We start from the raw sequence: 27,385 nt of genomic DNA, 5'->3' as shown, positions 1-27,385 counted from the left end.
CCAATCCTGTTAACTTTCTGTCTCGTTCTTCTTCTTCTTCACAATGGTTCAAACATGTTTACCTAAATGACTCCAATGTTGCATCTAAATCAATTTAAGGCAGCAAGCGATCATTTTCATGAAAAGAAGTTTTCAACACTGTGTATGTGTGTATACTGTTTTTACACTGTAAAAAAAAAAGAAACCTATTTCATATTTATACTTTTTTCATGTTTTTGGGTTGTTGTTGTTGTTGTTTTTTTTTTTTTTTAAACAAACGACTGATATTTTACAGATTTTCCGTGTTGTGTTAAATTACACATAATAACTAGTAAAATTACAGAAAAAAATATGAATTTACATGTTACCTTCAAAAGCACACTAAAACCATGAATAATTTCAACATCAGAAATATGTATTTTTGCAAATAGTAATTTGTTATTTTACAATGTGTGACTGTAAAACTAGTTGACTGTATTTAAATCAACTAAAAATATAAGCATTTTACAGATATTGGCCATTATTTTCACAATTTTCAGTTGTTGAATATTGTTGTTTTCCACCACTTTTCAGCCACATTTCTACTGCTGACCAACAATTTTCTTAGATGATAGCAACTTTATTCATCTTTAAGTAGTATTAAAATGATTTTATAGGTCTGAGGAAATCAAAATAAGTGGATATGAGGTAAGATGATTCAACATTCTTACAGTACAAAAATAATTTTTTAATGAGTTTTTTTTTTTTTTTTTTAATAAATAAGAACATACATATATAAACCTATCTTTACTGTTCACATGAGAACCGTTTGGAGGGTTCTCCATTTGTTTAAACAAAATTTCCATTAACGTTGTCAATGCTCCTGTTAATGTTAGATTTCTGATAAATTGTGTACCAATGCAGTAACATATCAGCTAACCTGCAGTAAACAATAAAACAAAATAAAAATGTCTGCCCAAAAGGCTAACAAGCTGACTTTATGCTAAGCTAATGCTGTTGTGCTATACTAGCATGCTGTAGCACTACCTAGCTAGCTTAAATTATTTGCATTGCTGCTTATTTGACATTAAGTTTAGAATATAAGTGATAATAAAGTTCACTTTTGTCCCCAGTCCCTCAATTGTAGATACATGGGCAAAAAAATTAAAAAGAAATATAAAAAATATTTTTTATATTTTTTTGATGTTTCATTTAAAGTCAAAGCTACTTTGCCCAAGACCTGGGGCACTTTTCAAGATTTTATTTTAATTAAAATAAAGCTGTGGTCTGCTATGATTTAATTATGCTTTGAGTTTGTTCACTAAACCTACTTTTTGTCGACATAATATCATATTTTAAATAAAGGGGGCGTCTTTCCCCGGTTTACCCTCAAACTCTGTGCCGGTGCTAACGTGTAGTGTCGCCGGCTGCTCTGCCCGCTGTCGCCCCCTGCCGGTGAGCTCCGGTGGCTCCGCGGTCGGACCGTCCCACCGCCGCCCGCAGAGCTGCGCTCCCAAGTTCACACAGCGCCGGCGGTGTTTGCTAGTTTGTAGAGTCCCACGACTGGAGCGCTGCCGTCACTATTGTTGTTCTCTGGATGGACGCGCCGACTTCACAGCAGCTTTCACTCACAGTTTCTGGCCTCCAGCAGTGAAACTTTTCTCGCCTTGTTTCTGCCTCCAGAGTGTTTTTTTTTTTTTGTCGATGGCGGGTCTAACCAAGATGGACTCGGCTTGTGGAGACTAGATAACGGCAGCTCCCTGAATGTGGACCGGATTCGTTTCTGCGCTGGAAACCTGCCGTCTGTGAGTGGATGTAGCCGGACTGGGCCTTTTCCATCCCAGGGGTCACCATCCTAGGAATGAACATTTTCCCACTGGAGTTTCGGTGAACTTTTTCCCACGACTCGCCATGTCGGGAGTGGTCCGCACCCTGAGCCGCTGCCTGCTCCCGGCCGAGGCCAGCCGGGACCCGGGCGGCAGCAAGGAGGGCAGCAGGGAGAGGGACGCGGCGCAGGAGCGGGAGGCGCGGCGGAGGAGCCGGGAGATAGACGCTATGCTCGCCCGGGAGAGGAGAGCCGTCCGGCGGCTGGTGAAGATCCTGCTGCTCGGGGCCGGAGAGAGCGGAAAGTCCACATTCCTGAAACAGATGCGCATCATTAACGGGCAGGAGTTTGATCAGAAAGCCCTGCTGGATTTCCGGGACACGATCTATGAGAACGTCCTGAAGGTAAGGGAGCAGTGGGGGGGCTGGGGGGGCCTCCGAGGAAACTCTAGTCCTCCACTCATGTTTGGAGCCCTGGTTATTGAACTTTAAATCACGGTGTATAAGTAAAGGACAACATTTAGGAGGCTTATTGATCAGAGCTGAAAGATTAGTCGATTGATCAAGTCGTGTGTATTGGCAAGAGCTTAAAGGAGTTGACAGAATTAATCACCAGCAGTTTCTCAGGTCATTTAACCCTCAGAGATCCAAGCATTGATTTTATTGATGGTTTTTTTCTTCCCTTTAAACTGTTCAAAATCATGACTTTTTTTATTTTTATTTTTTGGAGGCTTCTGTAAAAATGTCCCATATTTGCAACAGAGGCTTTTACAGATTGAGTTTTATGTCCATTAGGCATTGATGACACTATTATATTAAAATATGTCTCAAAAAAATGGATTTTATTGCCTTGAAACAGTCTGATATAGCACAATAACAAAAAAAGAAGAAATGAACGAGTTGAAATTGTAAATGTAATGCCTGCTATGCTGCAAAGTATTAGCAACACTTTTACATGTAATTCAGTCCAACACAGCACCACCCAGCATGACCTGAATGATTAACATGAAGAACAGTCATCAGCTGTCTCACAACACAGACTGAAAACTGAAAATCTGGTTTCAGAGCTGCTGGATTGGATTATATTAGATTCTAGAGGTGGATCAATGACTTTGAATGACAATAAATTCATGATTTTGACTCAGTTATGAGCCTTTTCAGTGAATAAGTGGCAGCCATTGAAGCCCAGTGTGTCATTTTTGCAAATCATGTGTTCTGCTTTTTCAAAAAATATTAAAGTTTCCATCACTAAACATCTTTAGAATAAAATAGTATCATACTGCAGGTTGAATACTTTGTTAGAAATCTGCTGTTTGAACTGTCCCACTAATGATCTTATAGTGATGCAGGTCAGATTGTGGGATGTTTGGAGGTTTTGTCTACAGTCAGGCAGGAATAGGTCCAACTAGACAGCTTCACTGTGGGCCAAGGAGGGTTAAGCCATTTTTTAAAGAAACATTAGTCAAATTAACTAATTCATGATGCTTTTTCTTCATCTTTTATGGTGGGAATGTTTGTTCAAGCAAACAAACAGGTGTCAACTTAGACTCTTGGTCTTTTTTTTGTTCTGTTTAGGACATTTTATTGACAAAGTCACTGGTTGGTTAATCAATAGTAATCATTCGTTGCAGCCCTGTGCTGTTTTCATCCACAGCTGAGGTTCACACACTCACTCAGACACACACACACACACACACAGAGGTCTGTTGACATAGTGCATATTTTTATCCTGAAGTGTGTGTGTGTGTGTGTGTGTGTGTGTGTGTGTGTGTGTGTGTGTGCGCTGTCCCTTTGTTTGCTGTCATGGCTGGGCCTCCTTCACCAGCTAACAATACCAGACTATTCCTGAGGGATGAGCACATCCGCCCTGAGTGCCACACAGCCCAGACAAGGACGATAAGAGCCTGCACTTCTACACAGACAAGACAGCATTCAATAGCCCCTCCACCCACAAACACAGGCATACAGTGGCGGTCCTGTCTCGGACCAGATCATGAACACAATCCGCCCACACACACCCACACTTTAGCACCACCCTACCTCCAGATAGCACGCACAATGCACGATGTGTCGGAGCTCGTTGGCGAGGCAAGGAGAGCGAGAAATTACATGATTTAAAATGTGATCTGACTGTAATGGGCTTCGGGTTTAATGCGGTATTTGTGTCCAGTGGAACCAGCAAACAGAAATATGAACGTGATGCTACATGCCTGTAATTCCCCAGCTCAACTTGTCATTATTTATCATCCTGAGAATATTAAGGACTAATATTCCTGGTAGGGTTGCAAGTGGCAGTTATTTTCATTAATGATTAATCTAGCTGTCATAATTAATCATTTAGTCTTTGAAATACCATAAGAAAGGGAAAAAATCTCCAAAACGATGTCTTCAAAGTACTTGTTTTGCCTGATAGACAGTTAAAAACTAGAAAATATTCAGCTTGCATTCCTATAAAACACAGAAAGAAGCCAACAATGTCAGACAGTTATCTCAACTACCTGACTAATCAGTTCAATATTTTCTTGAGTGGGTGATACCTCTTTAAGAACAGAGTAAAAAATGCCCATCACTATCTCACATAAAGTCGATTGTCGCTCCCAACTCAAGTATATTGTCAGTTTCCAACCACTTAAGATAACGGAACAGCTAATCCTGTGCTGTCTGTGGCTTGGACTGTTGGTGGAGGATTAGTCTCACCTGCCAGGTGTCGAGGATTCCCCGCTTTCATGGGAACCTAATGACAGAGAAGGAGAACAAAGCGGGAAAAGAAGAAAGGATGAGGCTGAGAGAGAGCGCACAGGTGTGTGGCACAGTTAGGCTTATGAAAATAAACAGAACAGAGGCGGAGTACAGGTGTGGTCCTGATTCTTGGATCTCACTAATTATACCTCCAGTGACAGATAAATCTCTGGAATAATCTTATAATCAAAGTGGAAACATTTTTTTTTTTCCGCACACATTGTTTTAAGTTACTTTATGTCTGTCAGGCCTCAGATATTAAGTAAAGGTTTGCTGAATGATTTACTTCAGGGTCGATGGTGATCCACCAACCTACAGGCTGCACATGTTTGCTAGGAAACAGAACATACATACTAACAGTAACATACGATCAGCGCTAATATCCTGCTTTTCTAAAATGTGCGTGTGATGGCTTGATCTCCTGTCTCATCTCTGGTAGCTTATTTTCCTGTGTCATCAGCTTTCTTGGCATTCTTTGGTTAAACCCTGTTAATTAAAGCTGATACAGAGGCACTGCTTGCAGGCTTGTGATGTGTTTGTGGCTGGTGTTGAGTACCATCCTCCTCATGCGCTGTGTAGGCTCAGAAGGCAGCCATCGCGTTAGAGGTGGAGGTCAGTGCAGTTCACGGGGCGGATAATATTAATGCTGCAAGAGAGCGTTCTAATTACAACACAGTGATAAATGAAACTGAACTTGGCCAGTGCCGGCCATCTGCCGAAGGCAACTGTTAATAAGGCTGCTGACCACACCATCGCTGTGAGAAGTCATCAAGTCAGACATCCGAATTTCATGTTTTTTAGCCCCATGTGGTTTGACACTGAGTGCCAGTGACACATGAGACGGATCCCAGGAGCTGCTGCTCTCTCTCAGAGAATGTTTCTGACTCAAAATAGTGTCTCTCATAGCGTTGCTGTCTGTGGTCGGGGTGAGGGTAAAGCTTGGTTGGGTAAGACACAAATACCAAATCAGCCCATTTCACTATGTTCATGTGAGTTTACATTCTGACCGTTATCTCTCAGCCACATCTACTGTATAACAGAGCGTAAATAAATTATAAAAAAATAGATGATGAAAGTCTCACATGTCCCCAGAGTGTATGTTTCAATTTTCAGCTGAAAGTACCACAAAGATGGTTCATGTTTCTATGACAGTATAACCCCTGGTTTCAGTGTCTGTAGCTTCAAACACAGCTGAGCTGCTGCTGCTGTCTATGACCCCTTCAGGAAGAAGACTCGCTCTGCACCTGTGATTGATAGTCCGAAGTAAAACAGTAACCATACAGCAGCTGACACAGACGTAAATAAGTGTGTGAGACCAAGACATTATGTTACCGTAATTTCCAGACTATTGAACACGCCTGAATATAAGCAGCACCCACTGTCTTTAAAAAGAAAACACATTCTGTACATGTATAGGCCGCACTGGTCTATAAGCTGCAGGTGTCCATGTTGTAACATGAGATATTTACACAGAAAGATTTTTTTAATTAAATACGTACCGGTAACATACACAAATACGTACCGTAAATGCTTTTTTCCGAACAGTGCCTGTAACACAGCTGGTTAAAAAAATACCAGGAAAAGTCGTTGATGGCTATCTTCATCTTCCTCCTGCGCACTGAAACCACTAAAGTCGTCGTCTTCAGGGTCAGAATTGAGCAGCCTCAGAATGACTTAGTCACACACTTCCTCAGTCTCTCTTTCATTGTCGCTCTCAATGGCACTTTTGTCTCGAGGCAATTTCGTAAAAATCATAAAAGTCCATAAATTAGCCGCATCATCATTTAAGCCGCAGTGGTCAAACCGTGTGGAAAAAGTAGCAGCTTCTAGTTCGGGTTTTACGATACTTCTAACTTGTGATTGCTGGGTAACATATAGTCCTAACTGGCTGCATTTCAGTCATTGTTTCATGCTAGTCCCTTGTCTGACAACAGAAACAGCAACATATGTAAATGAGAACAGCAGGAGAAAAGCAAACAAATGTAAACACCTACTGAGGTTGCACTGAAGCACAACAGGTGACATGAAAACACAGTAACCCACCCAGTCCTTGTTTATCGGTATCAAAGTGGTATTAAAGTTTCCACCATAAGAGTTCTGACCTGTGCACGATCAAAACCCACGATAACGTTAGCCACACAAACACCCAAGTTTTTCATATTGTTGTTGGGACATTGTCATTAAAAATAAAAGTAATGGGCTTGAGGTCTTTATGTCTCAGCAGTTTTTACTTTACACCTCCAAGTTTATAAAAAGCACAGACCTCAATAAAATAGATTTTCACCATATGGGACCTTTGAAATGAAATATCAGTGTTGGTCCAAAATGAGCACTGACAGGCAGAAAATATTTAGTCTTGTTTGATGATGTTACATAAATATGAATGTTTTACATGTAAGTTGAAGCATCTTTCTTAGTTTTGTGTTCATCTGATAAGGATTGTGTCTTATGTCCACTTGTGCCGGTGAGTCGTAACAACAAGTGTAGGGGTAATAAAATGTTATTGTACTACAGGAGGAGCTTGATGGTCTGTGGAGTAAGGTCGGAAAAATCTATCACCATCAGTCAAAATGAGATGGAATATGTTTGTTTATGAGAGATCAGCAAATTATGATATTGGGCATCCCTGTAACGGGTTCAGAAGTTTTACAGACTGAGGCTGCGTTCCTGTTCCTGAGTGAAACCGATCACTGAGCCAAGGCGAGTTTTGCACTAATACGCTCCTTAAAAGCAAGTAAAGTCAGACTTTTCCATGTTTATTACCTAAAAATCCTTCTTAAGCTGGCAACAAAAGGCTAAATACCAGCGATAAAGCAGGATTAGAGTAAATTATGCTCAAGTTTACAAAAGGTGTTTTCAGCACTTGAGGGACAACTGCCAAACAGCAAACAACTAAATGGATGGTGTAAACATCTATGCAACATCCGTGTGTCTGAGTAATTACCGTTATGTTCGGGCTAACAGAAAACAAAGTAGCTTGGTTTTTATTATTTACAGCTCGCGGTGTGTTTTTTTAATAATATTCTGGCTCATCTGACATCCACTAGTGACTCATGGCCACCTGAGTACAAACACAGTGCAGCTGTAATATTTCTCAACTATGGGATCATCTGAATGACCCATTTACAAATTCACTTGCTCACTTAAGAAAACAGAAAGGATGCTCTGCTACTGCTCGGGTAAGCAATCTTTCTTGGACATATTTGGAGAAAACAGAAGTCGGTGAGGTTGTGAGTTGTTTTAAGTAGGTTTGAGGAACGCTTAGTGACAAAGACGAGGGCTGACCAGCAGGAAAACAAGACAGCCATGCAAACACGCAGGCCGCAGGAAGAGAGGCAGACATGAATATGGAGGATTATGCGACCAATGCTGGAGATAATTGATAACCCTCACGTCGGCTCACAGACGGAAACAGAGATCACAGTGTGGCTGTGACTCAAGGCTCGCTCACAGTGACTCTCTCAGTCGTTTTATTGCGAGGACCTGCATGTGTGTCCGATTGTGGCAGCGTGTCTTTGTGTTTAGGATTTCCTCGCTTGTTTTAGGTCACTCATTCCTAAAAACAAAAGCATCAATTCTGTAAAAAAGCCTCAAATAGGCGATCAGACTTTAAAGCACACCGCAGCTCTGAGTCATAAAGAGCATCCCGGTCAGGACTGCACACACACACACACACACAAGCTCAAACATCGCTGCATCAGTAAGAAATACCTTTTTTACACTCACTCCTCCTGTTGCGAACCCATCGCTCTCAGCTGGGGGAATCTCTCTTTGAATTTCCTTGTCTGATGTTGCTCGGGGTTATGAGCAGATTTTTCTTGTCTTTCTAAAGACAAGGTTGAGCTGGGTCAGCTGCTGTTGAGTGAAGCCTATTGAATGTGAGATTAAACTGTGCAAACAAACTTGACTTGACCATTGCAAAAGAATTATGTGGTCATGAGTCACTGACAGACACGCTGTGACCCCTCAGACACTTGTGGGTTGCTCACTGCTCAGTCCACATCTGTGTGATGCTATGAAATGTGATTCACACTGCAGTAAGTTATCAGAGACTGGGATGAAAACTCGCTCCAGCATGTGAGAAAGCTGCAGTTGACTTTCAGACAGTTTCGTGGAAGACATTCGTAGCCTTGCACTCGGTTGTTCACATAAAAAAAGTGGCAGAAAACAGTTGTGAGACAAATGACTGAGAGAAAAGTTAAAGCTCCTTCCTCGCCTCCGCACAGCTGGCCAATCACTGTGCGATGTGGGTGTGAATGTCGGATCATCAGTCTCGGAAAGTTACAGAAATGGTGAGACACAGAACTCTCTAATCCTACATCTGAAAGGAAACACCAAGATGACGGTGGAACACTTTAGTAGTTGTTGAAATGGAATAGTTGGCAGGAATAAAAGAGAAATAAAAGCAGAAACGCTCAATATCTGTGTGTGTTGTTAAGAGTGAACTCTCAGGAGGAGACCTCCCACGCAGATCAGTCCACATGTTTCTCTTTACAAAACCACCAGCAGCTACACATGTTTGGAGTGTGTGTTGGACACATGCTCTCCCATGTTAAAGTCGCTCCATGTTTACCAGTAATGCTACGTCTCAGCGTTGACGTTTTCTCCAGGAAGCAGCGTGAACGTTCTCCTCCAGCTTGGTCAGGAAGTATTTGTACGTCTTCCACTGTCCTGATTGTGTGCCATTCGCTGTGTGTTTCTGCAGGGCATGCGTGTGCTGGTGGACGCCCGGGACAAACTGGGCATCAGCTGGCAAAGCTGCGAAAACGAGAAGCAGGGCATGCTGGTGATGTCGTGGGAGGGACGCGTGGGCGCCTCGGGGGTCGAGCCCATCGAGTTCCAGCTGTATGTGATGGCACTGAGCGCGCTGTGGGCCGACGCCGGCATACAGGAGGCCTACGCACGGCGCTCCGAGTTCCAGCTGGTGAGTAGATCAGAGATGTGGTTACCAGGCTTGTTTTGTTTTATGCAGCCTCACAGGCTTGTGAAGCTTCATTACTACCACCTGTTAACTTCTTCATGTGTTTACTCGAACTTGATGCCATTTAACCCAAATAATTGTATGAGATGTGATATTTTATGTAAATTCTTTATTGCGAGATGCACTAGTCTCAGATTTCTTTATGTTTTTTGTTTTATTTCTCGTAGCTTTGATGCGGTTTGCATTCATCTACTAATTTATGCAATTTAGTTTGACTTTTTTTGCTCTCTGACTAGTTTCCATGCACATATAATTGTAACATTTAATGTTAGGCCATGCACTGTTGTAGCTGCAAGACCTACTTGTGCTTATTTTTACTCCCTAATACCTTTTTTCTGGCGAATTCATATTTTTTAGAAGTAGGTTCAGTTGGAATTCGCTGCGCTGTTGCAGAGTATTTCCTCATACCCTGTGGCAACTGCAGAAGGGCCTCATGAGGTCCAAGCACACCTAGTTGGGAATCAATAGATTAAAGGATGGAGGTGTAAGTAAATAGAGGGATAGCAGAGCTAAGCTCTTTATGACTTGTGAAAGAGTACCGCACCCAGAAAGGGTATTTTTTTGGGTCTGCTGTGCACTCTCCTAACCTGAAATGATGAGAAAAAGTTTGTGTGCTTATTCCATCACAGAGAAAGAGCCTTATAGGGATCCAACAATGTGGTTTGTTTGGGATAATAGCCATTATTAGTAATCAAAGATACCAATAACTAATATGGGATGGGATGCATTTGGCATCAGAATTTAGAATAACACAAACTCCAACACAATGCTTCTTGAAAAGCCTTTATTTATTTAACATTTACATAAAAGAGAACCTTTGAACAGTCATCGTCCAGTGTTGATAGACTGTCACTGGTAATCTATAACATATCAGATAATGCTGAGGACTGGACATTGATCGATACTCATGGAGAGATGTGACTGGTGATGATTAGTTGGTTTTATCAGATTTAGAAAAAAAGAAATAACAATACAGATAATCGGTAAAACGCTATATATTCTGTCTGATATTCAGTTGACTCCTAGATGCTCCCAAAAGCGTTGGCTGTGTTTTCTTAACCTGATCAGTGACCTGTTTCCACGAAAAGATAAACAGCTTCAAAGCTTCTCAGTAATGTCCTAAACTACTCCTGCAGCGCTCTAAAGCTGTAGCTCCCAATCTGTTCAGCTTGTGGCCCCCTAAAACAAATATCTCCTTAAGATCCATCTTAAGGAGATATTTGTGTGCTTATTTCTACAAGGCTAAAAGAATTAACAGAGTGACTAAATATTTAGTTACACATAATAATGCCGTATATTGTCTGGATGTCTCAGATGTGTTTATCGCTCTGTGCTGTTCACATCCTTCTCATCATCTTGTGACTCCGTGGGTGTGTTTTCTAGGGTATTTAATCAGCACTCTCTCAATGCCCCAAACCAATTTATTGTATGGTAAAAATATTCCAAAACAAAACATTTGCTCAAATGCTAAATCCTCCAGTGAATGTTCCAGCCTCCTCTTCGTTCTTTCATTAGCAATCATAAATGAGTCAGATAAGTCAGAGGTTGCTCACTGGCTGACCTGACGCTTCACGTAATGCGTCACAGCAGACATCAGATAAGTCACCTTTGGCCGAGCACTGTTTGTTGCTCCTACAGACAGGTGACAATTAAAGGCAACGCCCGACCCCTTGACCCCTACAGGGACGGGATCTGATGGCTTTGTTGTACGTTTTGTTGGCTGGGTTTGGGTTCGCTTGTCCCCTGTGGAGGGAAGGTTCACTGCAAATCAATACAAAGCTGTTGTGAGCGATCACCTCCCTGATCCTGATGGGAGTGGTCTCTTCTAGCGTGACAATGCTGCTGTCCACAGGGCATTAGGGGTCACGGAAAGGTCTGATGAAAATGATGTGAATTATATACTATGACCTTCACAGTCACCAGATCTCGATCCATTAAAACACATTTTGGACCGACGTGTTGGACAGCTCTCTCTCATCAAAACACCGAATCAGAAAATATCTTTTGGAAGAACAGTGTTCAGTAGTGTTGCAGACATTTGGAGAATGAATGGCCTGGAGCACTGAAGCACATAGTGGCACTTTATGTCTTTCTTTAAATTGTTACCTGTCTGTCTATATGAAATGGAACAGGGCTTTCAAGATATTAATGCAATGCCAGACAACAGTATCAGTTTATAAGTAATGATTTAACCTTTTTCGTTCTTGGTTATCCATTCTTTATCGTTCCTGCTGTTAGCTATCAACTGATTGTAATCAGCGACAAACCCTGCACTTTCAACTGTCTCTGCTTTGTGGTTCTGCAGCGGCGAGCAGCAGCACATATCTGCACGGTAACTGATTTACCTCCGTGTGTTGTCACTGATTTAATGATCACTGACGTGCTCAGAACACCAGAGAAAGTAACTGGATCACATCACAAGTGTTTATACCTGTCAGCTGAAAAAGAAGTCGCAGTGAGTGAGGCCGCTGGAAGCTTTTATTGTTTTCCTGTGTAACTTACCTCTCTCTCTTTTTTTTTTTTTTTTTTTTTTGTTTGGAGACTTTCCAAAGATGTAATTATTTTTCTCTTGACTGGAAATGGAGCCAGTGAAGTGGAGCCCTGTGGAGTTTCATCTGCCACGTTACACGCAGCAAACACAATCTGAAACGGCTCAAAGATGGCAGTGCAATTCTTTTTCCTTTTAACCCTAATATTATAAACACACTCTGATCAACACCAGTGGGAAGCACACATCATCACTGAAGGTTCTCTCTGCTTTTATTGTACACCTCGTGAATAGATGGAAAATAAAACAATATCTTTACTGAAAATGCCTCAAGGTGTTTTTGAAGCGGAGTTTGATAAAGAAAACAATGGCGCTTTTCCTTAGACCTTTTCTTAAAATTGAATACTTCAAAGCCTCAAAATCACAATCAAAGGGCAGATTATTACACCAGTACGTACGTGTGCTTTCTTTTTGTTTTCAGTGATTGGAAGAAGTCCAGCTTCTGGTTCATCAATCGCTTTGCAGAGATTATTGTTTTAGCTGATTCACAAAATCCTTTGCTGCACTTTGTGTTTCGTGTTAATTAGCTAGCGTTAACATGCTGAGAAGCTAAGCTAAGATGATGACCATTGTAAATACTGGCTTGTTAGTAATGTTGCTGTGAGCCTGGTAGGAAGCTGAAATCAGCATTAGCTCAAAGCACTGCCAGAGATGTTAAAAGGGAGAGGCTAGACACTTAAAGAGTCCTGAATAGAAACCTATGGGAGAATAACCTCAAAGATTGTGGTTGTATGACACAGAAATCCAATCGTCTGCTTTATAACAGCGGTACAGGTAAATATCCAGCCAGTCGTGTTGTTGACTCAAATGTAGTGTAACTGTTCATGTAGTTCAAGTGGGGAAAAATGCTTCTTAAACTTTATTTTGGCATAAAGTTACCAAACAGTTTTAATCACATTTGACTGGTGATTCTATGCATGCAGTGGTAATGTCCCAATAGTCTGACTCACCAGATGGAGACTGTGGGTATGAGCCTGCCATTGGCCAAACATTTCACGTAGCGTGTACAATTTTCTGGGTGCCGCGATAGCTCACCACGTTGAGCTGGCATCCCTCGGACATCGGGCAAATGGAGTTTGCATGTTCTCCCCGTGCAGCGTGTGTTCTCTCCGGGTTCTCTGGCTTCCTCCCTCCATGCTGAGGTTAATTGGTGATTCTAAATTGTCCGTAGGTGTGAATGTGAGTGTGCTTGGTTGTCTGTCTCTAAGTGTGGCCCTACGATGGACTGGCGACCTGTCCAGGGTGTCCCCTGCCTTCGCCCTAGTGAGGATTAAGCGGTGTATAGATAATAGATGGATAATGGATGTACAATTTTCAAAATCTCCTTCACTAAGGAAAACAACAAAACAACAACAACCTTCAAACAGCAAACAGCAACCACCAAGAAACGTTTTGGATTTGGGTCCCATAGTAAGGCAGCCTTGCTAGTTTTTTCTTTTATTTGTTTTTTTCCTGTAAAATTGCCACTTACATGACAGTTCTCACCTCCCTGTGTGCAAATGTGCCACCCAAATAGTCCATCATTGCTTTGAGGAAACGCTTTTGCTACATCCTTTTCTTCTCCGCCCAAACGACTGTGATTGGTTTCAAGAAATACCACCATCTCCCGATAGTAGAATGATAATGAGGTGCAGCCAGACTATTCTGAGCTGCAGAGCGGTCTGATTATGCAGCACCAGTGTCCTGCTAATAATTGTAATTGCAGTTATGGCTTCATCCCCCATTCATTCAGATAGGGACTTGGTCTTGTTCGCCCAAAATAACTGGCTGGGAGTGTTACCAAGATGGCTGCTGAGTGTCAAGATTTGCCTAGAAGGACTTTGGATGTGCATCATGGAGCTGCCGTCGTGGCTGTAGAGTCACAGTCTTGTTATGTAATTGTTACAGGACTGTGACTCTTCAGCCACATCTAGAAGCAGTTCATGTCAAAGAGGGCAAATATATTACATTAGTTGAGGAGAGAAGAGCTGTCACGTTGTGTTTTTGTTTTTGTGTCACTGAAATCCTCCAAGGTTTCATGTAACAATGGCCAGAATGAGACACCAAGGACGCCTGGCAGCTCTTTGGCTGTTGTCTTTATTCAGATCACGCCTTGCTGTTATTCCAGATGTCTTAGCTCATCTTTTTTTCCTGCTGTCTTCAGAGACCCAAACAAAGTGAGACTGCTTGAAAGTAGCCACTTACAGTAGTTTAAACAACATTTTGTGCTCAACAGAACGGCTACAGAAACCATTAGTTCAACAAGTGTCCACGACTACGCGCTGAAGGGCCAGACAGACTGTTAATGACACCTAATGGTTCAGCAGAATGTCATGAATGATCACTAACCATATTGTCCACGCAGCCAATGTCTCACAGCGGAGCATCAGCAGCTGGGCTTGTTGTCATTGCGCTGCGTATTGGCTGTGGCAGCCGGTTTTATTTGGACTTTATTGAAAGTGGCACAGCAGCTTTACTGTCTGCTCAGGGCTGTAAGTTTGACCTTTTACCTTGTTACACATTTATCAGTGACAAAACAATCTGGAGTCAGACAGAAGCCACTTCCGTCTCCCTCTCACTTAACATAGTGTGTGTGTGTGTGTAGGTGTGGGTGTGTGTGTTGGTTCAGACTGCTTTGTCTTATCTGGAGTTGCTGGACGATAAAGTCAGTGTGTTACAGCTGCGTAAGGGCTGCAGACGTCCTTTGTTTTAAAGGCCAAACCACACAGAAAGCTTCCAGTCCGTCAATAAGCTTCCACTGGATCAAATGTTCAACTGTATCAATGAGCGCCCAACCGGTGTCAGACTTTTTGGAGGCAAAGCCAATACCAATTTTCAGTAAGAAAATAAATACATCTAGACGCATGTAGACATATACACATGAAAAGGAAAAATCTTAGGGTCATTATTTATTAACATGCCAGCAGTGCATTTCACAAACTAGTTGGCAACTGACCGTGAAGACACCTTCTGCTCAGCTGTGATACGCGCTCTGCTACATGCGCTGCAGACGGTGTTTACAGTATCATACACAATGGATGATGCTGTACTGGACAAACTATGTGATGCCACCATTTTATTCTGCATTATGATGTGTAACATACTAATACTAATGCCAGCATACGATTGATAGGCCAGTATCTGTTCACTGACGCATCCTTCGGCCTCCACGACTCTGAGACACATGTATAACCCACGTCACCCTCCCCGACACCCTGAGACAATTTCTTTTTCCTCTGGCACACTTAGCGGCCTCCACAGACAGCTCTTGAAGTCACAGAGATCTCCCGCTGCTTATACGTTGTAAACTTTTTAATGGCACACAGAGTCTGGGACCGAGCGGATTGAATGCTTCAGTTCAGCTTAGGTGCGTCGTTGCTTTTATGTAAGGCTGGCGATATTTCCCATTTTTTTGTTATTGTCAGCAAATCCCCATAACTACAAAAAGCAATGCATTAAATGAGTGTCTGTGTAGTCAGCTCATTCCTCTGTGTCACAGACCTTTTCTTTTTGTTCGACATGAGTTAAGACTGCGGCCACGCTAGCGGCTGTGTGAGGCTGCAGTAAAAGGATATCGCTGCTTACTTGAGTGCCGGCTACAGCTCGAGCCTGTGTGTTTAAATTTGGACAAAATTGCCATCGTCAGACACTGAAGCGTGCTGGTGGATGTACAAACAAGTATCACTGAATATTTAATAAGCAATTCACAATAATAAACCTTTAAACATGTTGGTTCTCAGCCACGTTCTGCGTTAATAAGGCCTTTTTTTTTTCCCCCTCTTGTAATTTTCTAAGTGGATTTCTGGATGTTTATTTGCAGTGGATGATTGGAGTTACGACCTCAAGTTTTGACACCGCTTGCTGCAGGCAGGTTCTTTTAGATTTAAAGCACCATAATTGCTTCCATGAGCAAGCGTGTCACAATCACTGCGGCTGCAACAGCTGACTGCGCCGATAAACTGGCCAAATCAGCAGACCTAACTGCAGCTGAATTCCTGTAGATTTTAGAATAGCGGCAGTCACCTGTCGCTTTCACCTCATGCGCTGTGTTTCCCCTCACGTCTCTCTCTCTCTCTCTCTCTGCGCCTCTCTTTTAACAATCCCCCGGGAAGCTCGCTGTTTGAAAAACCTCTGATCTCGACTAATGTGGTGAAGCAACGTTGGCACTTTGATCCGTGCTGCTAGTGTGGTAAAATCATATTACACATGCATCAATGAGTCGAGGGGCTATAATTTTCATATGGCGTCCTGCTGCCATAAATACTAATGCGCTAAATGTGTATTCATCTACAATAGCTCCTAACATATGCACAATTTCAATCTGTTTGCTTAAGACTACACTGCCCGGCTGTTCATACAATTACTTACAGTTTTGATCAATAATATATTACTGAGCTCTTTTTAATCATCTTCAGTAGCTTGACTCTGAGTTTCACAGGCAGGATAAAGAAGCTACTGGTCGCCTTTTTTGTGGGATTTGTTGACAATAAGTAAAATATAGAGTAACCCCAGCCTTATCCTTTCACAGTAAGAAAAACTAAAATGTCTACTGTGGAGTAAATGTGCTGAGTTAGATACTCTCCACCTCCCCTGTCTCTCCGAGAAGTTTTCCAAGGATACCACAGTCAGCTTTTCCCAGGCACCGCTGGAGCCGGGCCACCGGCAGACAGGGAGAGGCAGCGGAGAGGCCGAGTCGGACCGGAGGGGAGAAAAAGAAAAGGGAGTGGAAAGTAGAGATGAGCAGGAGGAGGAGGAGGAGGAGGGGGATGGGAAGTTCTACGAGAGAGAGAGAGAGAAAAGGAGAAGTGGAGATAGTGAAAGCACATGCAAGGACTTTGTTTACTTGCAGGGTTTTCTGTGTTCCCACCACACCCAGATAACGCGCAGTTTGATACAGGACATAAACACCAAAAAGCCTCCTTCGCTTAAAGAAAACAAGGCCGTACATCAAGCCGGGATGGTGAACTGCTGTAAACATCCTGAAAAATGGAGGTTCAGACTTTACAGTATAGGTGGTGAAGAGATATAAAAGCTGAAACACGTGCGCTGCTGCACATAGAAACCTCGTGTCAGCCTCAGTCTGAAAGTCTGCTGCCCTCAGTGAGGAGGTGGAGTTCATGATGTATTGTTGCCCACACTCTGTCTGTGCGTCTTTATCTAGAGTGAAAAAAATCTGTTTTAGTGTTGACTCTGTGTATGCACGACGTGTTGCTCTTTATTTTGTCACAGCTTCCTAATATCTGTGCCTATATGTGCGACGGACCAAACATTGTTTTAGCCAATAAGTAAACATCATAAACACGGGTTAATGTTTTCTTTTAGTTCAAGGATTAATAACAGATTGTTCTGGGATCTGGGAACAGCATCTGTGGCTTCTCCACAAACGAGCCCAACAGGGGAAGAAACATTAACAGCGCAATGATCAGGGATTGTAAACAAGGCAAGTGTAGCCGCAGTTATGTGAACGACAAGCGAGGGACCCCTGCTGGCTCGGTTCAGTGATGGTCCCCCAGTGCATGGGAAACATGTAGACTACCTGTTAACAAGACCTGTAATAATGGACCCATTAGTTTCTGTAATATGTTAAGTGAACATGAAGGTTTGTCTAAAATCAAACTTGTGTTTAAGGGTTTTCAGATATCAGTGATTAACATGAAGCACAATGAAAATAGGTTGTCAGTGAAATGTTATTTATAATTACTAGCTCTGAAACAAGTAACTACACTGATTAATCAGTTATATAAACTGTGTATAAAGTAAACCAACCCTCCATGACGTCACCTTCCCAAACAGCTGTTTTGAAGATCAGTGTGGTGACTTCAGCTGTCGCCATGTTGGTAGTTCCTGATTCTTAAGCCTCAGCTCGGCCAAAAATAGGCAAAGCAGTGGAGTGGAGCTGAGGCGCACAATGTAAACATATCTGGGTGCAACTACAGTTGTCATGAACTGTGGAATTAGCCACAGAGACCAGAACAGTTTTTTGTATCAGGCTGTAACTGTGTTTGTTTCTGCTATAAAGTTGGACATTTGAACACAGAGACTCGTGGAGACTGACTTGTTTTTCGAGCCAGCCTCAAGTGGCCTTTTGAAGATTACTGGCAGTTACTTTATTTTTAAGCCCTGGAGTTTGTCACTTGGTTAAAGATGGTGTTTGGTAGCATTTTCTGAATTTAACCTAAACTTACAATAACATTTGCTTATTACTCTTTTTTTATATGAAACCTTTGGCAGTGGATGTGGTTACACGAACAGTGCTGACATGTCCGTACGAGGTGTCAGAAAAGTTTCAGGACTGGTGTCACAAAAGATATATTTCAAATCCAAACCCAAACTACAAGTTTTCCCCTTCCATGTAATCCTCCTGGAGTCTAACACGCTTCCCCAGCCTTCTCTGCCACGCCGCCATGCACTCCTAGAAGGATCCTCCGTAGCTTCATCGTCACAGCCATCTTGATGTCGTCTTCACAACGGGTCCCCTTGATGACCTCCTTGAGCTTGGGGAAGAGGAAACAATCCCACAGAGCCAGGTGGGGTGAGTAGGGAGGTTGCTCCAGCACGGCCATGTTCTTCTCAGCCAGGAACTGTGGGATGCTCAGGACATCGTGAGCAGGCGCATTGTCATGGCGAAGCAGCCACGACTTGTCCTGCCACAACTCTCACCTCTTCTTGCGCACTGAACAAAGCAAACGGCGCAGGATCTCTTTGTAGACGTGCTGGTTGATCGTCTGAAGGGGAAAACTCATAGTTTGTAGTTTGAGTTCTTTTGTGCCACCAGCTCCTGGAACTTTTCTGACACACCTCGTATGACATAAGGCACATTGTTGATCACTTTCTCTTTTCGGCTGTAGTCTTTCCTCTGAGTAACAAGTTTCCTTTTTACCTGCATCAGAAACTTTCCTTGATTTTTCCACCACTGGTACCTCTGGTTGCTGCAGCACACTCTGTCTCTGTTGCTATGGTTGCTGAAAGTTACCTGGCAGTGACAGGCTTAATTACTATTGTGTGTACTTGTTTTGTTTGAATGTGAAGGATGTTCATTAATATGTCAAACTCCCACACGCCAGCTTTGACGAACTAAAATTCAAATACTTATAAACAGAAGACAAAAGTCAGAACTGATGATATAACTACAGCTATCTGAACCCAACCTGATCAACAGTCAGCACTGATCATTTACCAAATAAAAAGACTTCATATTAGCTTCTTAAACATGATAATTTGCTTCTTAGATTAGATAATATATTGACTATATTACAACTTTGGGCTCTTCTTCATGTGCGGCGCTTGGCCTCCCTCCCTCCTCTGGATCTCACAAACACATTGTGTTCCAGAAACTAATCGTCTTTTTAACTCGCCTCTCTAAACTCTTTAAAAACCTCTCCATAAATAATAATAATAAAAAAAGCGAGTACTATTATGTGCTGACATCGCTTTGCTCTCTGAATGATTGCGCTAAACATTTCAAATGCAAAATGAATGACCAGTTAAGGAAAGAATAATAAACACATTAATCATGAATGAGAGGAATTGTTAGGAATTGCTCTGTTTTCACCGTATCACTGTAGTTTGTAGTGAAAGGACTGACAGGCACACCCAGTTACACACACATCGCAAGTGACACATATACCTGTGCCCACTCCCACACACACACACACACACACACACACACACACACACCAACACAACACACTGCTGCAGAATGTGAGCTTATTCAGGTCTTTGCTGTAATAAAGCCTCTAATCTGCCCATACACGCCATGAATGGAGACATTCCTCCTGCCTTACTCAATCACACACACACAAACACAGACACACACACACACACACAGCTATATTTTACCGTTTATTACCTACAGATCTGCATTACAAGGCGCTAAAAGTCATCCTCGGCCTAATAAAACTAATTCGTCTTGATGCTCCCGCCGCATGACTAATCGGACTGCTTCGTTTCTGCTGATGACAGTTAGAGTGGCCCGTGGAAATGATTTGTGCGTGTGCGTCTGTCTCTGTCTTTGTTTGCGTATCCCTTCATCTCTGGGAATTCCCCTCATCCCTGCCTTTCCCTCCGAGCCCCCCCACCCCCCGACCCCTCGTCGCTGCCGTTCAACCAATCAGAGTCCCCGCCTTTGTGCTTCCTATTGCTGTGACACTGTAGGTCAGCGGCGGGGTCACGGGTCGACATCTCGCTCACACTGGGGGTCACGTTTCCTGGTTGTTGTGCGGCGTGTCAGGGCCGCTGTCGAGGAGCTTTCACCGGGTCTGGCTGATCAAGTTTGGGAGAAGCCAAAACTTCTTGCAAAGTTTGGAAGAAGCCGCTGCTGTCAACACGAGTTTAAAGTGGAATGATGCTACATTGTGCTGTGTGTGTGTGTGTGTGTGTGTGTGAGTGTGTGTGTGTGTGTGTGTGTGTGTGTGAGTGAGATGGGAGTGCTAAAATGACTTTGTAACTGGGTTCTGTCTGACTCGCTAATCCCTCCCTCCCCCATGTCTCTCCCCACTGTTTTCACACACACAGCTGTTTCCTGTTGAATGTGAGTGTATTTAAGTGAAAGAGGGAGGAAGAGAGCGCTTCAGCTTTTAAACTATTGTTGGGAATCAGTCTGATTCCAGTTTGAACTTTATATACCTTTTGTTTTGCCGTAAAACCTCGGCTTTAGCCAGTTTGCAGTAAGTGACACGTACCAGCACAGCGGACCGTTTTGCGAATCACGCTGCCGTAGCTGTGGAGAACTGAAGCTTATTTCCTCTGGTCCGGGCTCCCACTCGCTCCCATTCATTTTCCAGCGCTATGAAAATCAATCAGAAGCCTCCTGGAACTTTTGTCAGCTGTGTAATCCATTGCAGTGAAGATCAGCGTGCACTTAAGCCACATTACCACACGGCAGCGAACAGAGGAGCGCTGACAAATGTTAATGCAGACGCGATGCTCACTGTAATGGATTACACAACGCCAGTTTCGAGAGTCGGCCAATTGATTTTCATACCTTGCAGAAGTGAAGCGACTGCTGCCTTAAATAACAGGAAACATACTTCCAAAAATATAAACTGTACAGCTTGTGCTCGAAAACAGCTTTTTGAGTAGAGTTACAACTTGCAATCGCTCGGGTTTGTTCCGCCAAATAAAGCTCTGTGCGCTTCAACGCAGGGACACGCATAATTTAAACTCACTGAACCCTGAGCTCCAATAACATTTTTATTCACGGTGGCCTTCATTTTTCACCGCAATTGAAAGTCCTTTAACTCTACGGGAACAACACAATCATAACCAGAAGCAGAGCTCAAAATGTCTTCTATCCAGTAAAACAAATTTGTAATGCAATTTTAAAAAAAAAAGAAAATATGAAAAGTTGAATTTTGTTTATTTTGCAAAAGTTGAAAAGAAAGACTTGACTCAAAATGTGCCAACCTTTTCCCAAGTGCCCTCAGGTCTTACCAACACTGGAAAAAAGGTGACTCTACATATTATGGGTATTTTGCAACTTTTTAAAAACATTTCTTTGTCTCCATATTTGTCTTCTATCAGCTTTTCATGAACACAACCTGCAGTTCAAACCAGTTTAGCCAACAAGTGAATGAATTGTTGTCACATAACTGTGTACGTCAATGCAGAATTTTTCGTTTTTTTTCCAGAATCTGGTGAGAGCAAAGGGTGTTTTGGGTGATTTTTCACTGAGGAATGTAAAGTGAATTTGACTAATTTTACCGATGGACAGGCACATGACGGATGAGTCGTTGAGGGATCGTTAAAAAGCTGAATTTTGATTATTGTTTCTGCTTTTACAGTTTCTACTTCTGATAAACGGTGTCATTTTTGCTGATGTGTAAAATAAAAAAAACATGCCTTTCAAACCGTCGGTGGGTTTGGGGTTTCGGAGGTTTAAGGTCCTGTGCTGACGTTTCAGTCTGGTTCAGACTCTGTTGACAGTCTGGAAATAAAAATGATCATTTGGTAACTAGAATACAGTGGAGCATGCTGTAAGAATTAACCTATAATCCAGTTTGTTATATGCATTTTCCATTCCTATAAATTAAGTAATGTTGATCACATTTTGTAATCTTCCATTCAAGACTATTCCCTCCATTTCTCTCCCTTCTCTGGGTAAACTGGTCGCATGTGGAAGTCAGTTTCTGTTTCTAATTCAGGAACATGAGAGAATTCAGGAATTCACGACAGCCTTGTGACGCTACAGCCAACCTGTTGACCAGTGGGATGTAGTTTGTATTTTCTCAGTTGGTTAGTATATGCTGGTAGGTCAAGCTGTATAACACTGATATATCATCACCTGATTACGTTGTCAGTACACACAGAGCAACATTAATGGTAATTTAGAATCTCCTAGCTCTGTTTTGGTCTCCACCAGCAGGTAAATATCTGTTTCACTGCTGAATCCTCCACTATGTTTATTGGTTGCTGACTTTGTCGGTTGTGTACAGTCGGTTTATCAGAACTTTATAGCTGAGAACAAAGAGTTTGAAGTCTATCAAACCAAGACAAAGGGGCAAATAAAGCCAAGATGCTGAAAAAAGCTGAGCTGAACTGCCAAGTCTGGTGATAATTTTCTGTGGGTTTGTAGCCACAGGTGGCTCTTTCCAGATTACACACAACCATTTGATCCAATGTTAGCTGGGAAATACTGATTAATGCGGCTTTAATAGAGCTTTAAAGTTTAAAGTCGTGTCAGGTTCTGTGGACAAAATGTGATGACAACACTGATACAAAAACATGGTTCGTATTAACACAATGTGTTGTCAATTGACTCCCTTCAGTTTCTGGTGATGTTGTAAATTCTGAATGCTGCTCTAAGCTTGTCCATGCAAGTATCCGTGTGCATTACAGAGACATAATGAGACTAATGTGATTAGAGCTGCTTACATGTTTTCTGTCTTTGTTGCATCGATTGATGTATTTATAAATCAATAAGCACAATGAGAATTAAATAAGGAAGAAATACAAGAAATGACATTGTTATAATAATCAGATTTAAGTGCTGTAATCAGATTGTTGGGATCTTTTAAGTTTGGTTAGCGTGTAATAAGATGACTTCGGTTCGTGCTGCAGCTGTAATAGATTTTTCCTTCTTCTCTGCAGAGTGAGTCGGTCAAATACTTCCTGGATAACTTGGACCGTATTGGGCAACTGGTGAGTCACGCCGACTGCTTAAATCTTACTTTGTATTTCTTCACCCCTTCCAACTTGTAAGAAAATGTTTATCTCATCTCTTCAGAACTATATTCCAAGCAAGCAAGACATTTTGTTTGCGAGGAAGGCGACCAAAGGGATCGTAGAACACGACTTTGTCATCAAAAAGATTCCTTTCAAGATGGTGGACGTCGGAGGGCAGAGGTCCCAGAGGCAGAAGTGGTTTCAGTGTTTCGACGGGATCACATCGATACTCTTCATGGTGTCATCGTCAGAGTACGACCAGGTACACAGATTTTCAAAACATCCCTGATTATGCAATAGTATTTCCGCAAAAACGCTTCTCGGACAGCCTCTGGACTTTTTAAATTATTAAACAAAAAAGGAACAGTAAGATCAGAGAGAGGTTTACACAGAGCTCTCTTTGTGTGACTTACTACACATGATTGTTAACAGTTGTTGCTCCGGTTAAAAACAGCAAGTCATATGACGACGGCTGTATCCTTAATTGCTGCTTGAATAAAAACCTGAAAAAAGAGTAATAAAAGTTTGTGTGGTTCCAGGTGTTGATGGAGGACCGCAGGACAAACCGCCTGGTGGAGAGTATGAACATCTTCGAGACGATTGTCAACAACAAGCTGTTTTTGAACGTGTCCATCATCCTCTTCCTCAACAAAACAGACCTGCTGGTGGAAAAGATTCGCACAGTGGACATCCGCAAGAACTTTCCGGAGTTCAGAGGAGACCCGCGCAGGCTAGAGGACGTACAGGTACGCTTCTAATGTCGCTTCATTATGAGACACCAGTTGTCGGTTTTCAACAAATTCCACCCCCGTTCAAGTCAGATTGTTTGACAGATGTACAAACTGTTAAAATTGACGAAAACTCACAGACTGCACATAAAGATGGACGAAGCCTCTGTGACGTCACCTATAGGAAGCTCAGTGTGGTGGCTCTGGCTGTCGTCATCTTGGAAGCGACTGACTCTTCTTATCTCCCCGCGAATCCAAAAATAAGCAAAGAGGTGGAGTTGATCTGAGCTGGGCCATGCAAACGTCTCAACAGGCCATAGACTGTTCTCTAACGCCTTGTCACTCAAAGCAGCAACATCATCAATTATACACAACTTTAAGCTTTAATACAATTTAAACTGAGGAGTTATGTAAAAATTCACCCCACATGCCGTTATTGTGAAGGGGGAAATTAGCTGTAGAGACCAAAACCGTTTTTTGTACCAGACTGTAAACATGTTTATTTTTGCTGTAAAGTTTGAACATGCAGGTCTATACTGATTGACTCATTTTAGTAGGCAGCCTCAAGTGGCCATTTAAGGAACTGCAGTTTTTGGCACTTAACGTTAATTTAAAAAAACATAGATTTTGAGGAAAATGCATTATATGTTGCTTCTTCCGTTGCATTATGGATTGTTTGTTGCTTTCTATGTCCATGTACGCAGACCAAAGCGGACTTTGAAAGCGTATGTAGTTCTGTTTGTACTAAAATAAGTCCGCACCAGTCTGACAGTTGTATTAAACCTTATATCTTGCATAGAAAAACAGATGGCGCAGTCTTTGAAGGATATGGCAGCTACCTACAGACTGGGCTGTACCACTGAGTCCTGAGTTGTGTCAAGCTCAGTGGGCCAACGTAGCACAGGATTTCCGCTAGCAACTACTTCAATTACAGCTCTTTTAGTTATTAATTATAAAGTTATGGATAACAGAGAATGATCCGGTACAGTCTCCTCTGAACAAAAATTAGTTTTGAGCAACATTTGTTTTCCTTTAGCAGGTGTAGTCGGCATGCCTAAGGTGCAGATGGACACCTTTTGGGCTGCACACACGTCCACAGAGGAGTCTGGTGCAGATCCTCACAGGCTTCGGGGGATTACAGAATTTACAAGCTGTATTCCTTTGCGAACCCTTGACACGCAAAGAAGGAAAGCATAGTCGGCATTTAGTGTTCTTGGCCTAGCTCGTTTGTTGAAGTCCTGGAAGCGTTTGTCTGGAGGAAGTCAGTTCTGATGAGGGAGAATGAGTCAAAATCGTCTCAGAAACAGACCCTGGTTTCTGTCATCTGTCGTTGTGTTAAGAATTATCGCAATCCCAGATGATGAGTAGCTCAAAATACAAACCGGCAGAGACAATCCTTCTTTCACAAGTCTAAGGCTAGTGTTGCACTTTACGTAGCTCCGCTGTTTGGAACAAATCTCTCTAACAGAGTAGAAAGTAGTATAATATTAATGTCTGTAATGTCCACAGCTGTCCGTGTCGACGTCACAAAGGATTAAAATCAGGGCGAAAGAGGAAAGTGGAAGTATCTCAGGAAGTATTTCTGGTTTCAGTTTATGAGAGAAAAAGCTCCAAGGAGTCCCTCTCATCTCTTTGGACTATCAATATCCGGGGGAATCTTTCCTAAATGTTTTCCAAAACCATTGTGCTACAGAAGGGGATGTCATGTTGTACTCGAGGAAACACAGCTCATAGTACACACACACACACACACACCTGATCAAGGTCTCACTGTTCCTCCTCTGCTTCTTCCAGGCATTTCTGGTGCAGTCGTTTAGTCGTAAGAGGAGAAACCGGGGGAAGCCACTTTTCCACCACTTCACCACTGCGGTAGACACAGAAAATATCCGCTTTGTCTTCCACGCTGTGAAGGACACCATCCTGCAGGAAAACCTCAAAGATATCATGCTGCAGTGACCTTCACGCCGCAGACGACAGCTTCTCTGACTGTAACTGTGAATCCAGGCCTGGAGGACTTCTGAGAAGGTCTGCTTGGGTCTGACACGACAGCCCATGAGCTTATATTAACACTGACCTGTGGAGCAGCCAGTTGACCCATTCAGAGTGGATCTAACTGAACTCTTAACCTGTGGAGCCATGAACCGACTGTGGACCTGTTGACCTGTTGTGGCCCCTGTGGACACCCTGCATTTGCCCTGTATAAATGTGTGTATGCTGGAAAGACAGTCAGCTGCTCCTTCCTACACAGGTTCAGAAATGTATTGAAAAGCTGTAGAGGAAAGCACCAACTACATGACATGAGCACTGAAAGTGTTTTTCTCTTGTGTATATAAGACTAATGACACCCCTGTCACTAAACCGTGTCACACTGCTGCCTGTTGAAATGTAGCTCGAGCTGCGTGAGCGAGAAACGGGAGGGGAAGAGTGCGAAAGAAGAAGAAGGAAGGAAGGAAGAGAGGCAGAAGGTTTAGAGAGAGCTGAAAAATGCCTTGTCTTAAAGTACACGTGACAGAGGGAGAGGGCTGAGGGTTTGGGCCCACGCTGGTCATATGCTGTGTTATGTGATAAGGTTGCACAAGTGTTCCTGTCAATGAACTTTAACAGAGGAAGAGACGAAGCCCTTTTTTTTACACTCCCTGTCCTCTCCTGTGCCGTCTATTCTGTCTTCTTCTGGTGTTTATTCTCATGTTCCTGCCATCGCACAAGAGATGAACAACTGCAGATAGCAAGTCTTATAGGCATCCTATCCGTCTCCTCTCTCCTCTCCTCTCCTCTCCTCTCCTCTCCTCTCTTCTCTTCTCTTCTCTTCTCTTCTCTTCTCTTCTCTTCTCTTCTCTTCTCTTCTCTTCTCCTCTCCTCTCCTCTCTTCTCTTCTCCTCTCTTCTCTTCCCCTCTCCTCTCCTCTCACAACAGTCGGCTTGTTCGTCTCCTCCCTCCTCCAGAAACAGTAGACGATCAAATTAGAGACTCATCTTGGTTTAAAGTAAAAACACTCAGCTCCCAGTCTTCCACGAATTATGGTTCATTTCTATCCCTACGCCTGTCTTCGCCTTTCTTCTCCTCTTCACTCTTCCCACCAGAATCCCAGCAGATGTACCACAACAGCCCCGACGTAACCTGAGGCACATTATGAGTATTTACAAGAAGCCTTTTGCTATATGGTTACGCTGCATGATCCTGTTGTTTTGTCCTGTAAACGTGAAGGGAACAGCAGAAAATGACAGGGTTGAACTGTAAATGACCTTTTCCCTGTGTTTCTGGTGGCCATTTTGGACTTCTGTAGCAGTCAGGGTGGGAAGCCTTACTAGGAAAAACAACAAAACAAGAACAAGCAACCGAAACTAAATCACAGAAAACGTTTTTTTCTTACTGGTATATGATTTCCCTTTTATTTCCTATTTTGGTGTCCTGGAAAGAACAATGTAGTTTGACACTATAATGAAAAACAAAAGTGTTATAAAGAAC

General features: G+C 42.6%; 1 protein-coding gene across 1 annotated transcript; it reads left to right on the top strand.

Annotated features, from left to right (window-relative positions):
• The first annotated feature begins 1,465 nt into the window (after window positions 1-1,465).
• gna12a (guanine nucleotide binding protein (G protein) alpha 12a) lies at window positions 1,466-26,740 on the top strand. The gene is made up of 6 exons (XM_008284411.1): window positions 1,466-2,187; window positions 9,227-9,445; window positions 23,118-23,168; window positions 23,254-23,454; window positions 23,732-23,938; window positions 25,715-26,740. Exons 1-6 carry the CDS (start codon window positions 1,870-1,872, stop codon window positions 25,874-25,876), a joined length of 1,158 nt encoding a protein of 385 aa, XP_008282633.1. The 5' UTR covers window positions 1,466-1,869; the 3' UTR covers window positions 25,877-26,740.
• Window positions 26,741-27,385: the final 645 nt, after the last annotated feature.

The sequence above is a fragment of the Stegastes partitus genome, unplaced genomic scaffold (assembly GCF_000690725.1).
Source record: "Stegastes partitus isolate 25-593 unplaced genomic scaffold, Stegastes_partitus-1.0.2 Scaffold357, whole genome shotgun sequence".
In the NCBI taxonomy this organism is placed as follows: domain Eukaryota; kingdom Metazoa; phylum Chordata; class Actinopteri; family Pomacentridae; genus Stegastes; species Stegastes partitus.
The sequence above is the reverse complement of the archived record's forward strand: the minus strand, read 5'-3'. Positions and strand labels throughout refer to the sequence as shown.